A 15000-nucleotide genomic window follows, 5' to 3' on the forward strand; every position below is an offset into this window, starting at 1 on the left:
CGGCGCCGCCCACGAAACCTCCCCGACGCTGCGGTCTACCTCCAGCGATGACATCACTTCCTGCCAATCTACCTTCTGAAAGAGAAAAACATGCTTCAGGAAGATGTCATTTTTAAATGTGAACCTCGCTAATACAACACATGATCTAGCGACATGAAAGAACTAGTCATATCGTGCTAACTCTGTTTTTGAGCATGAAGATGATGATGATGATGATGATGACGTAAAACACTCCTACCTTTGCCTTTCTGGTGGACGGGTGAGGGTGCGGGTTCACCGGAGGAAATTCGGTGAGGAACTCTGGGAGGAGTTTGGTGATTTTCCCTCGGATGGTTCTCGCTGCGTACTCCAGTTTATTCGACGCCTCCCAGCACGGCACCACGTTATGGGCGTCGACCTGAAGAGCGAACAGAGCGAGATGAACAAAACACGAAACGATATAATCAGCTTTAGAGATGCATGAGAGACGGAGAGGGAACCTGAATAAAGGGGACGTCTGATGGAAGCTCCTTTTTCACTCGTTCAGTCCACTGCAGTGGAAGTCTGAGAGGGTTAAAATCAGTCACCACGCCGCCGACGTCCCAGCGCTTCACAAAACCGGGCAGCATCAGCTCGGGCTCGCCGCTAAGGAGGTGAAACTGAATGTCCAGGCTTGTGCACTCCTACAGCAAACATGTGCATCTTCATCTTTATTACAGTGTTCATCAGCCGAACACTTAAATCAGTGATAATCAGGATGGTTACCTTGGCCACTTCCTGTAGTCCCCTGAGCATGAAGGCGTACTGGCGATAAGTCGACTCTAAATACCGTGGCACGAGGCAGAAACACACGTGTAGAGGCAATTTCTCCTCCAGAGCGAGCTGCTGAGCGTAAACCAGCGCCCAGTTATCTACAGAAACACACAGATCAGTGCAGGAACAAAGAAACACCATCACAAAGAACCATCACACGACTTTCTTACAGGACAAGTTAGAATTTAAAACACACTGTAAATCTTGGCATTACATCAAATTTGGACGCACGAACGTTTACTAGCTAGCTACAAGATTTTAACTTTTTTTTTTTTTGCAATGCAAAACAACTTTGTTTTATATACTATTGTACTATGTAACTAACTATCTTTTAAAGAGAAGTAAAACATTAGCTAACTAACTTTTTAAGGCTGTTTTATACTGTTAGCTAACTAGCTTATATTGCTAGCTAACCAGCATTTTATAAATATTTTAAAACTAACTTTTTTAGAAACATTTTACTATCTAAAATCTTTTTATGAAATAGGTGTTAAACCTTTCAGCGCCATCTTGTGGCCAAGAACAGAATATTTTCTTCTAAATTTCTTTCTCTTCCTTTTTCTTCTCCCTATAATAATTATAATAATAATAATAATAATAATAATAATAATAATAATAATAATAACAATAATAGTAATAGTGTTAAATCTTTCCCTTTTTCCTCCCCTTTTTTCCTTTCTTCTGTCAACCTGCTTCACTTAACTACATTTTAAAAAGAACCGATATCAATGTTTATATCTGATGATCGATTATTTGAATAATTATTATCGGTTTTTAATCTGGACGCTTTATATAATGTGACCCATCAGCGCCATCTTCTGGTGAACACAAAAACCTTTTTCCTTTCTTCCTTTCCGTTTCCTTTTCTTTCTCGTCTCTGTGTGGTCCTTATTTTACTGTTTACTTTCCGAACTCTTTACCCTGCACCTGTTAGTATGATGATGATGATGATGATGATCATCAGCATTATTATTATCATTATTATTATGAAGGTGATGATGATGATATTATTATTACTATCATTATTATTAATATTATTATCATCATCATCATCATCATTATTATTATTATGAAGGTGATGATGATGATGATGATGATTATTATTATTGTTGTTGTTTTAAATGATGATGATTATGATTATTGTTGTTATAAATAATTACCCTGCACTCTCTGATCCCGGACCATCCAGTACATCACTGCCCCACAGCCCTGTCTCACTCTCTGGGCGTCAGACAGGAACCTGAGACGCTTCATGTTGAACTTAAACTCAGCTGAGTTTCTACGGATCTCCTTCATCCCTCCTTCTCCTCCTCTTCCTCTGTCCGCTCCACGGGCTGCTGAAAGCTTCTCCAGACCTTTCACCGGCTCTCCTTTGCGCTTCAGGTTCCTTTTCTTTTCGGACATGATCACTGAAGATATTTTCACTTCTGAGACACAAACGCGCCTAAAAACACTGCACGATCCTCCTGACACGTGCAAAAGTAGTGTTTTATAACAAACGCACGTCATTGGTCAACGCCTTCCATGGGGCGGGGCATCGTTCATATGGCAACGGTGTTCGACTAGGAAGTTGAATTGAACTACAAATATATCTATATATATATTTATATTTATTAATTCTAGAAAACACATTGTAGTAAGTTATTTATAGGCTGGAGATCTATTTTAAAATTCTATTAGCGTACAACATTTGTGTGAAAATCAGTTTAAAAATCGATCGATATAAAATACAACGTCCTGCGAGTTCGCGCATGCGCAGAGTAATTAACTGGCGCAGAGACAAAAGCTAGCGTTAGCGTTTAGCGCTATAGCTAAAGTTTAGCCTGAATTGGTTATTCCTTTATTTCTACACACACACACGCACACACACACGACACGTCATTTTGACTCACTCGACGATGAATAGATCGAGTTTCAAACCAAACGGGGATGCAGAAGGACCCGATAAAGTCGACATGTCGCTTGGTAAGTTGTTAGCTTTGTTAGCTTTGCCATGTTATTGGAGGTCGGACGTGTTTCAATCGGAGGAGTATTTTTCCATCTAGGGCACTTGGGAGACACGGTATATATCAGAGTAAGGGCTCATAAGTAGTAAGCAGAGAGTCATTTGGGACGAGGCCGCTTTTGTGGACGCCTCCTTGACAAAAATGCGTTTTATCTCGAATTAAAATAATTAAAACAACTATTTTTTCATTGCGATTTAATAATTAACACTGATATATTACCGAGTCAAAGTGACGTGAGTGTAATGCAAATACAAAGCATTTAAAATAGATTTTTATCAGGTTTAAACCCCAGTGATGCAGGGCGATGTTGATGTAGAGGGAGATTAACGTGCAGGAAGCTCAGGTTAAAGTATCGCGATGTCGATATAATAACAGTATCAAGGCCTTGACGATACCTGCGATATTCTGTGGTGAACAACAACTCCAGGGACTTTACATGCCTCTGCTCATACGTCACATCCTGGGAAACTGTGTAATGTTGGTTTTTCCAATTATTTTTTCCCCCCAAACATACAGATGATATCATCCGGTTAAACAAGAAGCAGATCCAGGGTCAGAAGGTGGCGATGAGGAAGCAGAGTGTGGGCGTTCGAGGACGATTGGCACCGGGGAGACGAGCAGGAGCCCCATTGCACCGGGGTCATTACAGCATCTTTACCTTCACATTAAAGCAAACACTTCACACACTCGTACTGTGTGTTGATATAGCACAAGCTATGATATTTTAGTCTTTTAGTAGGGATGGAACAACAGGTGTTGATCTTCCAGATGGTTCTGTTCTGTTTCCATCCACACCACGTCTTCACATGGAATGTTTCTGTTGTTTTTCAGGCGGAGGAGTGAATAAGTTGTTTAGGCGTCGAGGGCAGGGTGTCATCACCGGCCTCGCGGCGAGAAAGGCAGCGCTGCTGAAAGGCGCCAGTCCGTTAAACCGACCCGCGCTGAACCGAGCCAACCTGAACAAACACGGCACTAACCGAGCTCATGCGAAACGCCCCGCTCTCTTTCAGGTACCTCTCTCGGTCTGTACGCACAACAACAGGGTTAGGAATCCGAATGACTCGTACTGATTCTCACAATAATCCAAGACCATGTCAAGTTCTGTGTGTCAGTGTTTTGTTTTTCACTCCTGCTGCTGTTCTATTCCTTCTTCTGCAGAAAACACGGCCGTTTGTTTCTCAGCACAGACACACAGTCACACAGACGCAGAGGAGACCGTACACGCAGGCGGACCCTCGGAAAGCTCCGGGACGCGTCTCTAACAGACCCTTCAGGCTGCGCAGGAAATGGTGAGCTTTTTGTGAATCCAGAATTAAAATCAAGTGATTATCAGCGTTCTTGTTCGATCAGTGCTGAAAGTCTGTACAGAGGATGTAAAATTAGTATTTATTTAATTTCAGTTACGTTACATTTTGTGTTCCACAGGAACGCTCCTCCGGCGAACGAGACCCAGAGGGAAGCCCGCCAGGCTACGTTCCTCTCCAGAAGAGGTCTAAAGGTGGCTAGATAATTCATTCCACTCTCTCACTAACACGTGATAATCTTTCAGGTGGTCTTATGTGTTAATATCACTTCGGGTCCATGGCCTCGTTTCCACCAGGGTAGTGAAAATTCACTCTGTCACTTGACCACTTAGTAAAAATGCTGTTCAAATCGAAGTCGGTTTTTATTGGTAAATAAGTGACACTTTCTGAGTGCTACGTTCCACTGACATAAACAGACAGGCATGTGGGCGTTAGTGTTAATTTCGTCACCTATTTTTAATTTAGTCTTAGTCTTGTGCCAAATGTCCTTTTTAGTTTTAGTCATATTTAGTCATTCACATATCTTTTTTGTTAGTCTTAGTTTTAGTCGACTAAAAGTCTCGTCATTTTAGTCTAGTTTTAGTCAAAAGAAAACTCAAGGTATCTTAGTCAAGTTTTAGTCGACTAAAAGTCTTTTAATTCTAGTCTAGTTTTAGTCATAAAATTGTAGTCTTTTTTAAAATAACACATTATTACTGAGATTATTACTGATAAACATTTCAGTAAAAAAAGTGTTTCACATCTGTTTCACTCGAACTTGACCGCACATCACATTATTTACTTTATTGATGCTGCCTTTAATCGTAATGCAAAGACCGGTCATCGGGACATAAGCTGTCATGTACAATAAAAGAGCTGCGCAGTGACAGGAAATATAATTTAACACAAAAAGCCTAGACCAGGGTGGACTTGCGCTCAGGAGTTTTTTTGAGCGGCATGTGGACGAACTCTTTCTACGCACACACTAAGCAGCGTGAAGCTGCGAACTCATGCTGAATATTTTAAAGGCGTAACAGCTGATGAAAAAGCAGACAATTGTAGACAAAAATGATTTTATCTTAGTTTTTATTTTATACAAAACATTTTCGTCTCGTCTTTTTTCGTCAACAATAATGCATGTTAATTTAGTCTTAGTCAGTGTTTTTGGACAGTGGTGCAGTCTCGTCATCGTCTCGTCTTAGTCATGAAAAAAAAGGGTTGTTGACGAACATATTTCGTCTCGTCTGACGAAATTAACACTAGTGGGCGTGTGTGTGCGCAATTACAATTACATTTGTGTGTGTGTGTGTGTGTGCGCGCCCCAGGTTCATGCTCATGTGCAGAAGACCACGCCGATCCAAGCAGCTCCGAGAACACAGAGAACTCGACCGTAAGCCAAAGTTTTTGCTTGTCTGATCTGCTGTCCCTGGATTTTCCCTGGATTCTGACACCAAACTTTTCAGCGATGATGATTTTTTTTCTTTTATGTATTATCTTCTGATTACATGTATTATTATTGCTCATGTATATGTTAGTGTGTAGTGTTTAATGTCACTGCTGTTGTGTGTGTGTGTGGGGATCACCAGGTGGCGCACTCCTTTGAACAGCAGTGGCATTCTCACCGTGTCAATAGATAACCCCGGAGCCAGAACTCAGCCTGAGTATGTTCACACCTCTTTATTATAACTTGTTCAGTCGGTCACAACAATAAGAGGATTTGAGCTGTCTATCAAACAAGGGGGTGGGGCTGTGGCTATTGTTGAAATCAGTGGCTATTGTTTGTGTTGTTATCCTCACCAGACCCGCCCATTCATGGTCGCTCCACCCAAGCACGGTGACCCCACCCCCTCAGAACACAGCACCAGAGCCTGAGAGGAAAAAGCCCAAAGGGGTGGCGCTGCAGTTCGACATCAACAGCGTGGGAAAACAGGTAAGTCCACGCCGTGTGGAAACTTAACCTGAATTAGTGCTCTGTATCTGATGCTAAATCTTGACATGATTTTTGTGTCTTTAAAGCAGACGACCATGACGCTTAACGAGCGCTTCCGCATCCTGAAGATGAAGCGTATGGCGGCGGCGCAGCAGAACACAAGAGGCGGCCGGTTCGTCACCGTAGGCTAGCGCCCGACTCCCGAAGGCCAATCACGAATGCCCCTTGTGGTCACATGAGGTCTCCCTTGGCAGCCTTTGCAGCAGCAAGCTGACGGACGGCTTTTTTTCTCGGCTGCTGTTTGAACGGATTTCCTGCTCTTAAAATAATTTTTTTTTTTTTTTTTTTTTTCGAAACGCGGATTTGACAGAAATTCTTTATTATTTTTTATTTTGCGTTTGTTATTTCCGGTTCCTTTTTTTTTTTTCTAAAGCCAGAGTTCCTGTGTTTCAATTGTTTGTGTCATCAGCTAATCTTTTTATGTTGAGCAATATTTTTAAAAAGATTCTTGGTTCGTGCGTACAGATTTTTTTTTTGAACAGCTGAATGTTTTAAAAACTTTTTTTCTTTTTTTTATAATTTTAAAAAATAAACAAACATCTTGTGATAAATATTGGTAGTGGGATATCATATGTCAGGATACTAATGGTGAATTTAGCAGTACTATCTCTTGGTACTTTAAAAAAATAAAAATAACCCCAGCTACTATGACTAAATTCACAGGCTGAAAGAAATACCGTGTTTATAAAAAAAGTTATGCCTTTGTTTTTGCATCAATTGATCACATTGCTGAAGATCAGCCGAGGAAGGCTTTCAGCATGTAGCACAAATACTTCTAATAATCCTAAATCTTCTTGTTCAGGATTTCAGGCAAATTCAGCTCAGGATTAAAGAATGTTTTAGACCTTTTTGAAACTGAACCCTTTTAAAAATGTCCCAACATTCATTTTAACCCAAGTTGTAGTTGTTGCATTTGGCCTTTATGCCAGTAGGGGGCACATAAGTGCAGCCCTAAAAGAAAACAAGATTAAGCAATAAGCTAACGACCAGTCATACCGAAAGAAGCGACACTTGTTAAAACTACTATTAATGCGCTATTATAATCAAACAGAAGCTACGTGGTGTAATGGGGTACAATCATAAATGAGGTATAATAAGTATGAGGTGGTGTAATGAGGTACAATCATAAATGAGGTATAATAGATATGAGGTGGTGTAATGAGGTACAGTCATAAATGAGGTATAATAGATATGAGATGGTGTAATGAGGTACCATCATAATGAGGTGGTGTAATGAGGTACAATCATAAACAAGGTATAAAATATGAGGTGTTGTAATGAGGTACTATCATAAATTAGGTTGTGTAATGGGATACTATCATAAATGAGGTATAATAAGTATGAAGTTGTGTAACGAGGTACAATCATAATGAGGTATAATAGATTTGAGGTGGTGTAATGAGGTACTCTCATAAATGAGGTATAAGTATGAGGTGGTGTAATGAGGTACCATCATAATGAGGTATAATAAGTATGAGGTGGTGTAATGAGGTACCATCATAAATAAGGTATGAGGTGATGTAATGAGGTACCATCATAAATGAGGTATAATAGATATGAGGTGGTGTAATGAAATCAGTAAAAGGTTTCATTTGATAGACAATCAGCCTCAGGGGGAAATAAAACGCTGCTGTGTCAGAAGTTTGAATATTGCATTTATTTAAATACATTAAATTTGTTTTTGCAATGTAACAAAACTATTGGCATATGAAACTCCAACACCATTTAAAGGAACAAAAACATGGCTCACTTCATATTTTTTTCCGCGGGCTAGTGCGCAGAAAGAACACTAGTTTCCGTTTTCCCACAATACCCCCCCACCCCCCGTCCCCCACCCCTGACCCCGCCCCTTGTCGCGACATTGTTCACAGCCTGCTATCTCACAACCAGAATACAAACATGAGGTATGGAAGTGGTTCAACATAAAAAAAAAAGAAGAAAATACTAGAACATGCAAGAACATGCTAAAAAGCGACGACAATCGTGAACAACAAAATGTGCATAAAATTAAGAAGAAAAAAAAAGAAAAGAATTAAACTGCTTTGCATCTTTGGTTACAAAGTCGGTTGAAACGATTTTTCACAGCTTTTTTTTTTTGTAAACCCCCATCCTAACCTGAAAACATAAAAAAAAACCTAAACAGGAGTCAGATGATTAGGCGGTGTCTTATTTTAAGAACCTTTATCAGAAGTACGACGAGTCCGTCACCTTGGCTGCTGGTGTCCGACTACATCGTCACTGCAAAATAAAAATCCGTGAATGAGACACAGCCGACGCAGTTTGTTTGTTTTTAAAGGCTCAGACGTGAAGCCAGACATCGGATGTGTCTTATTTAGAAACCTAACACTTTTTATTTTATTTATTTATTTAAAGGGCACGAATCGTGTGAGAATCTTTTATTTGTTCTAAGTACATTTCACATTAGGGATTTACTGAAATGAAACACAGCCACGATGTCAGGATCGTGCCTCGTGAATAAAACACGGCTGTGAGGTGGCGAGTCGGTTCACAAGCTCTTCTTGTGAGATGAACGTGAACGAAACGCAGCCGGATCGCCGTGCCGTGTTTCTGGACGTTTTTAACTGAAAGCGACGTGTGTTTTGTGGTGCATGGTTTGAAGAAAAGACACGGCCGAGGTGTTGGCCTGGCGCTTTACGTTCTGGAGGCGTGGTCTGGGGAGTACACTGTAAGAACACCAGAGCTCCAAACTCTTCCGAGAACTTTAGGTTCACAATCAGGGACGCGATTCCGGACTCATCACAATACTTAAGGAGTATTATTTCCTCGTTCACTCGTGATTATTACACGTTATACTTTAAAACAAGGGCTGGAGCTGCAGGGTGGCAGAGCCGACAGAGGAAGAACGTCACGTTGGTTTTTTCTTTTTGGCACTAACTACTGCAAATTGTCTAAAATTACACCACACCCCTAAACGTCCCGTGGGGTTCGGTGAACGGTGCTTTGGAGACGAGAGGCCGCTTCACGCGCGACTGAAGTTTTAAAAAGAAACAGGATTAACAATTTTATTAAAACAGTTAACTAGCTATGTACAATTTATTAACGTAATATATATAGTTGAGCGACTGATTTTTTTTTTTCTCTTCATGATAAACATTTGAAACTTCTATTGATCTTTTTAGCCGTTTTATCCATTTCTTATTCGATTAGAGAAGAACATTTCGAAGGGCTCTTTCACGTTACCCCAGATAAATAAAATTAAAAAAAAAAAAAAGTGTGTAATTGAATAAAACGGTGATTTTTAAAAACGACAATTCGCTTGTAGTCGAAACGCCGCGCTTTCCTCCGCACTGCTGCGTCACTGCACCGGGATTTTAGAACCTCAGCACGACGTGTCTATATTTAACGGGTTCTTGTTTTACGCACGTTAATTCATGAAAGTCATTCGAAAATCCGAAATTTACACCTTTAACAAACCGAATCTGCACACGATTTAGCCACTAAGTATAATAACGACTCGTCAGCGTCATACAGTGTAAACCCCGGAGGTGTGTTTTAGTATGAACTCAGATGTCCAGGTGTGAAGCGCGGCAGGGTGGAGAGAGAGAGAAGGGTGGGGGAAAGAGTGAGAGAGAGAGAGAAGGGGGGAGTGAGAGAGAGGGAGAGAGACAGGGAGGGAAAGAGAGAGTGAGAGAAAGGTGGGGGAAAGAGTGAGAGAGAGAAAGGTGGGGGAAAGAGTGAGAGAGAGAGAGAGAGAGAAAGGTGGGGGAAAGAGTGAGAGAGAGAAAGGTGGGGGAAAGAGTGAGAGAGAGAGAGAGAGAGAAAGGTGGGGGAAAGAGTGAGAGAGAGAGAAAGGTGGGGGAAAGAGAGAGAGAGAAAGGTGGGGGAAGGTGAGAGAGAGAGAAAGGTGGGGGAAGGTGAGAGAGAGAGAAATGTGGGGGAAAGTGAGAGAGAGAGAGAAAGGTGGGGGAAAGAGTGAGAGAGAGGGAGAGAAATGTTGGGGAAAGAGTGAGAGGGAGAGAGAGAGAGGGAGGGGGAGAGAGAGAGAGGGAGGGGGAGGGAGAGAGAAAAGGGGGGGAGTGAGAGAGGGAGGGAAAGAGCAAGAGAGAGAGAGAAAGAGCGCTAAATATCCGTTCGTAAATATCTTTTTTTTTCATTTCGTCCCACAGAACTGAAGATGGTTCTTCACTTCTTGTTCTTCTTCAAAAAAAAACTCTGTACAAAAACAAAAATAAACAACAGAGATACATGTACATTCACTCACGTGACCCCTTCACATTCGCAGTTGAGACGTAAAAACAAACGGCTGTTAGTGTTTGAACCCGCTGCTTTTATCTGGTGTGTGTGTGTGTGTGTGCGTGTGTGCGCGCACGCGCTCACCTTTCTGTCGGCTGCACCTTTTGTGTTTTGTTAAATGACTTTACTGGGTCGAGTGAGGAGGAGGAGGAGAAGGAGGAGAAGGAAGAGGAGGAAAAGTTTTTCTTACAGTCGGGACGTGTGAACGTAGCAGCCCTCGAATAAATAACTGACTGGTGAATTGACAAGCAAAAAAAAAAAAATCATCATCATAATAATAATAATAATCATATATATACTTTTTTTCTTTTCCTTTCATGAATCATGATCAGCTCCAAAAAAATAGACTCTTGCTCGAAAACGGCTTTAAAAAATAAACCCTTCTCATGGCTTTTCTTCTTAAAAAACAAAACAAAAAAAAAACCCAAAAAAAAAACAAAACAAAAAGAGAGAGAAACACTTCTGCATCATTCTGGTCCCCACCCCACACACACACACACACACACACACACACACACACACACACACACACACCGTCGCGTGTATACTGAAGCGCTGCTGGTTAAAGCTGGTGCTGAGCGAGGACGTGCTGGTGGGTGTGCGTGTGATGTCAAGCGGAGGAGACGCTGGGCTGCTGCGGGTTGGAGGCCGGCGTCTGCGTGGGCGTCGACGCGGCGGTCGTTTGACCCGAGAGCTGAGAGAGCTGCTCGCTATTGGCGAGAGACTTGAGCACAGCATTTTCACGCTCCAGCACCGAGTTCCTCTCGCACAGCTCCTTAATCTGCTCCTTCAACACCTCCACCTCCTCACGCACGGCGTACATCAGGTGGCTCTTCACCAGATCCTGCATAAGAGAAAAGCGTTACGGTCTCGCCGCTGCTCCGCTTCCCCTCTGACCTGTCGCCATGGCGACAGCCCACTAACAAGCTCTCGCTTAGGTTAGTGCAGCTAAAGTGCTGACACTGGAGACTCCTTACAGAGAACCAGAGTTTCACTGGCTGTTACTATGGAAACAGTAAGGCATCATATGTTAATATAAAACTTCGCTGCAGTAAGATAAACACTTTCTTAGGCTACAATTTACACTAAACTGCTAATAGCTTGTCAATCAAAGAAGTCCCGCCCCCTAGTGTACTGCAAACTGATACACACACACTGATTCAACCTGGTCAGTGTGTCAGACTATATTAGAGTAATAATAATAATTGTATACAGGTAGTTGCTCTTTAACATCAGAGCAAACACAAGGAATGATCTGAGCTGCGTGTTGGGACGTGTGTGTGTGTGTGTGTGTGTGATCTAGAGAATGAAGGTGACAGTTGGATTCTGGTTTTGTGTGGTTTGAATAGAGCAGCTATAGGTTTGTCCTGCAGCGTTTCTCACCGTGCTCATGGGGTGTGGTGTGTGTGTGTAGTGCAGTTTTCAGCACGTACACACTTGACACATACATACACAACCTTCCTCAGTGTTATGAACAGCTTCCTTTACACTGAACACTAAGCCTTTTCACCAGCCAATCACATCCACAGGACTGGGAAACACCCACCTTCACGTTGTATACCCGGAGAGCGTAGCTAATGTGTGCACATGGAGTTAGTGTAGAGTCTGGGTGACCCGTCAATCAAACGGCACTGGGACACGCCCACCTGAGGAGTTGCGTCATAGTACTGAGAGCGGTACTTACCATGGCTTTCTCTATTTTGTTATCGATGGCCACGACGCTCGCTCCCGAGGCACTGAAAGAGAAAAGGAAACAGACAGAGGATGAGCCAGAGAGCCTGCACCATGTCTAAGGGTCGTCAAGGCGATTAAAGGCTGTTATGTGCGCAGTCCGTCAGTCAGAAAACCTTTCAAACGGACGCTTTAATATGCAAGCTAGAATGAAGCGGACCTCAGTTTCAGAGGAACCACGGATCCACGATTCTCTAACTCCAGACCAGAAAGTCGTGAGCTCAAGGTTAAAGGTCAAACGATCATGACCTGACCACCAACACCAGCATCCTAACAGAAGGAATCCGTGAACAGGCGTCCTGTCGCATGCTGGGATTTGAACTCGTGTCACAGAACCTAGTAGAAAAGCATAAACATTCTAACTGCCCTGACTACATGCTAGCTGTTCACTCACCAGATCACTCAACTACCTCTGTTACCTCCGTCCAAGCTCGAGTTCTCTTCATAACGTCTTACGATTTCAAAGTTGCATACTGCCGCTTTAATGCGTGTCAGATACATAACTAAAGGTAAAAGCATCAACTTGTCGCTTCCTCAGGTCCAGTACCAGTCCAGCAGGTTTACAGGGACCAACGCTTTTACTGGGGTCTCAGTAACAAAACATTTATACAGTAAACGTGTCTTTCACTTCACTCGTCTGCTAACATCGCTAACACGTACTATTAGCTACCTGCACCGTGCGTGAGAGCCCAGACGTCTCGCAGGGCTTCGGTGGAATCCACGAGACAGCGTATAATACATCATTCCTTATACTGTGATGCTCCAGACAGCAGTGTGTGTGTGTGGAGTCAACAACAAACCAAGGGTCTTTAAAGGAAAGCTGATTGAGTGGGCGGAGCCTCTGGGTTTCACAACACTACATGCCGAGCAACTAACAGAGTTTTTTAACAGAGTCTGTAAAAGTGGTTCAACGGTCACCAGATATATCGGTCTGTGTGTGTGTGTGTGGGTGGGTGGGTGGGGGGGTGACGACGACGACGCACAACCTGAAGTAAACACACTGTATTCTGTGTTTTTATTTTATTTACTTCTCCACTTTCTTACATACTTTGTGTTACTTTCCCTTTTACATGTGTTTATTCAATTTAATTTTTTTTTTTTACTTGGTCCTTTTTTTAGCAGTTCATTCTTTTGTTTGTTTTTATTTTATGTATTCACACACACACACACACACACACACACAGGTTCTCATCTCACTGGTGCCAAACCCGTGATGTTGAGGTGAACACAGGAGCTGTAAATCTGCTGAAGGTACACGCTGTTCCTCACTCAAGGTTCACTGAGGATCAGAGACTAAACACAGGACGCCTTTGTCTCTTTAAACCTGTGAACACTTTACTCAATACACACACACACACTGCATCTACACACACACACTGCATCTACACACACACACTGCATCTACACACACACACTGCATCTACACACACACACTGCATCTACACACACACACACACACACACACACTGCATCTACACACACACACTGCATCTATACACACACACTGCATCTACACACACACACTGCATCTACACACACACACACTGCATCTACACACACACACACACACACACACACACACACACACTGCATCTACACACACACTGCATCTACACACACACACTGCATCTACACACACACACTGCATCTACACACACACACTGCATCTACACACACACACTGCATCTACACACACACACTGCATCTACACACACACACTGCATCTACACACACACACTGCATCTACACACACACACTGCATCTACACACACACACTGCATCCACACACACACACTGCATCCACACACACACACTGCATCCACACACACACACTGCATCCACACACACACACTGCATCCACACACACACACTGCATCCACACACACACACTGCATCCACACACACACACTGCATCTACACACACACACTGCATCTACACACACACACTGCATCTACACACACACACTGCATCTACACACACACACACACAGCAGCTACACACACACTGCATCTACACACACACACACTGCATCTACACACACACACACACACAGCATCTACACACACACACTGCATCTACACACACACACACACACTGCATCTACACACACACACACACACACTGCATCTACACACACACACACACTGCATCTACACACACACACACACTGCATCTACACACACACACACACACTGCATCTACACACACACACACACACACACTGCATCTACACACACACACACACACTGCATCTACACACACACACACACACTGCATCTACACACACACACACACTGCATCTACACACACACACACACTGCATCTACACACACACACACACTGCATCTACACACACACACACACACACTGCATCTACACACACACACACACACACACACTGCATCTACACACACACACACACACAATGCATCTACACACACACACACACACAATGCATCTACACACACACACACACACACAATGCATCTACACACACACACACACACACAATGCATCTACACACACACACACACACTGCATCTACACACACACACACACTGCATCCACACACACACACACACACACACTGCATCCACACACACACACACACACACTGCATCTACACACACACACACACACACACCGCATCCACACACACACACACACCGCATCCACACACACACACACACTGCATCCACACACACACACACTGCATCCACACACACACACACTGCATCCACACACACACACACTGCATCCACACACACACACACACTGCATCCACACACACACACACTGCATCCACACACACACACACTGCATCCACACACACACTGCATCTACACACACACACTGCATCTACACACACACACTGCATCTACACACACACACTGCATCTACACACACACACTGCATCTACACACACACACACACACTGCATCT

General features: G+C 43.0%; 3 protein-coding genes across 6 annotated transcripts in view; 1 reads left to right on the forward strand and 2 right to left on the reverse strand.

The window, feature by feature from the left end:
- cpdp (CPD photolyase) overlaps positions 1-2433 on the reverse strand; it is a 6472-nt gene extending 4039 nt beyond the window's left edge. The window contains exons 1-5 of the mRNA XM_060873746.1: positions 1953-2433; positions 745-890; positions 480-662; positions 239-397; positions 1-75 (exon numbers count right to left, since the gene is read on the reverse strand). The exon at positions 1-75 is cut by the window's left edge and continues 124 nt beyond it. Coding sequence (XP_060729729.1) covers positions 1-75; positions 239-397; positions 480-662; positions 745-890; positions 1953-2301 — 912 coding nt within the window. The 5' untranslated portion in view covers positions 2302-2433. The remainder of the gene's footprint in view (positions 76-238; positions 398-479; positions 663-744; positions 891-1952) is intronic.
- Positions 2434-2544: 111 nt separating this feature from the next.
- Positions 2545-6576, forward strand: LOC132848211 (UAP56-interacting factor-like). Of its 3 annotated transcripts, none has more exons than XM_060873752.1 (9): positions 2545-2757; positions 3315-3437; positions 3630-3808; positions 3957-4087; positions 4224-4296; positions 5407-5471; positions 5668-5742; positions 5882-6011; positions 6101-6576. In XM_060873752.1, exons 1-9 carry the CDS (start codon positions 2691-2693, stop codon positions 6200-6202), a joined length of 945 nt encoding a protein of 314 aa, XP_060729735.1. In that variant the 5' UTR covers positions 2545-2690; the 3' UTR covers positions 6203-6576. The 3 variants fall into 3 exon arrangements, with proteins under 3 accessions (XP_060729735.1, XP_060729734.1, XP_060729736.1); XM_060873751.1 differs by having other exon boundaries at positions 6098-6564; XM_060873753.1 differs by lacking the exon at positions 3315-3437 and having other exon boundaries at positions 6098-6563.
- Positions 6577-7913: 1337 nt separating this feature from the next.
- Positions 7914-15000, reverse strand: part of tsc22d2 (TSC22 domain family 2) — a 17815-nt gene continuing 10728 nt past the window's right edge. For both annotated transcript variants that reach the window (XM_060873747.1, XM_060873749.1), the window contains 2 exons: positions 12010-12061; positions 7914-11169 (listed from right to left, as the gene is read on the reverse strand). In XM_060873747.1, the coding sequence (XP_060729730.1) occupies positions 10936-11169; positions 12010-12061 (286 nt within the window). In that variant the 3' untranslated portion in view covers positions 7914-10935. The remainder of the gene's footprint in view (positions 11170-12009; positions 12062-15000) is intronic.

Source organism: Tachysurus vachellii, chromosome 7 (assembly GCF_030014155.1).
Source record: "Tachysurus vachellii isolate PV-2020 chromosome 7, HZAU_Pvac_v1, whole genome shotgun sequence".
NCBI classification, from domain to species: domain Eukaryota; kingdom Metazoa; phylum Chordata; class Actinopteri; order Siluriformes; family Bagridae; genus Tachysurus; species Tachysurus vachellii.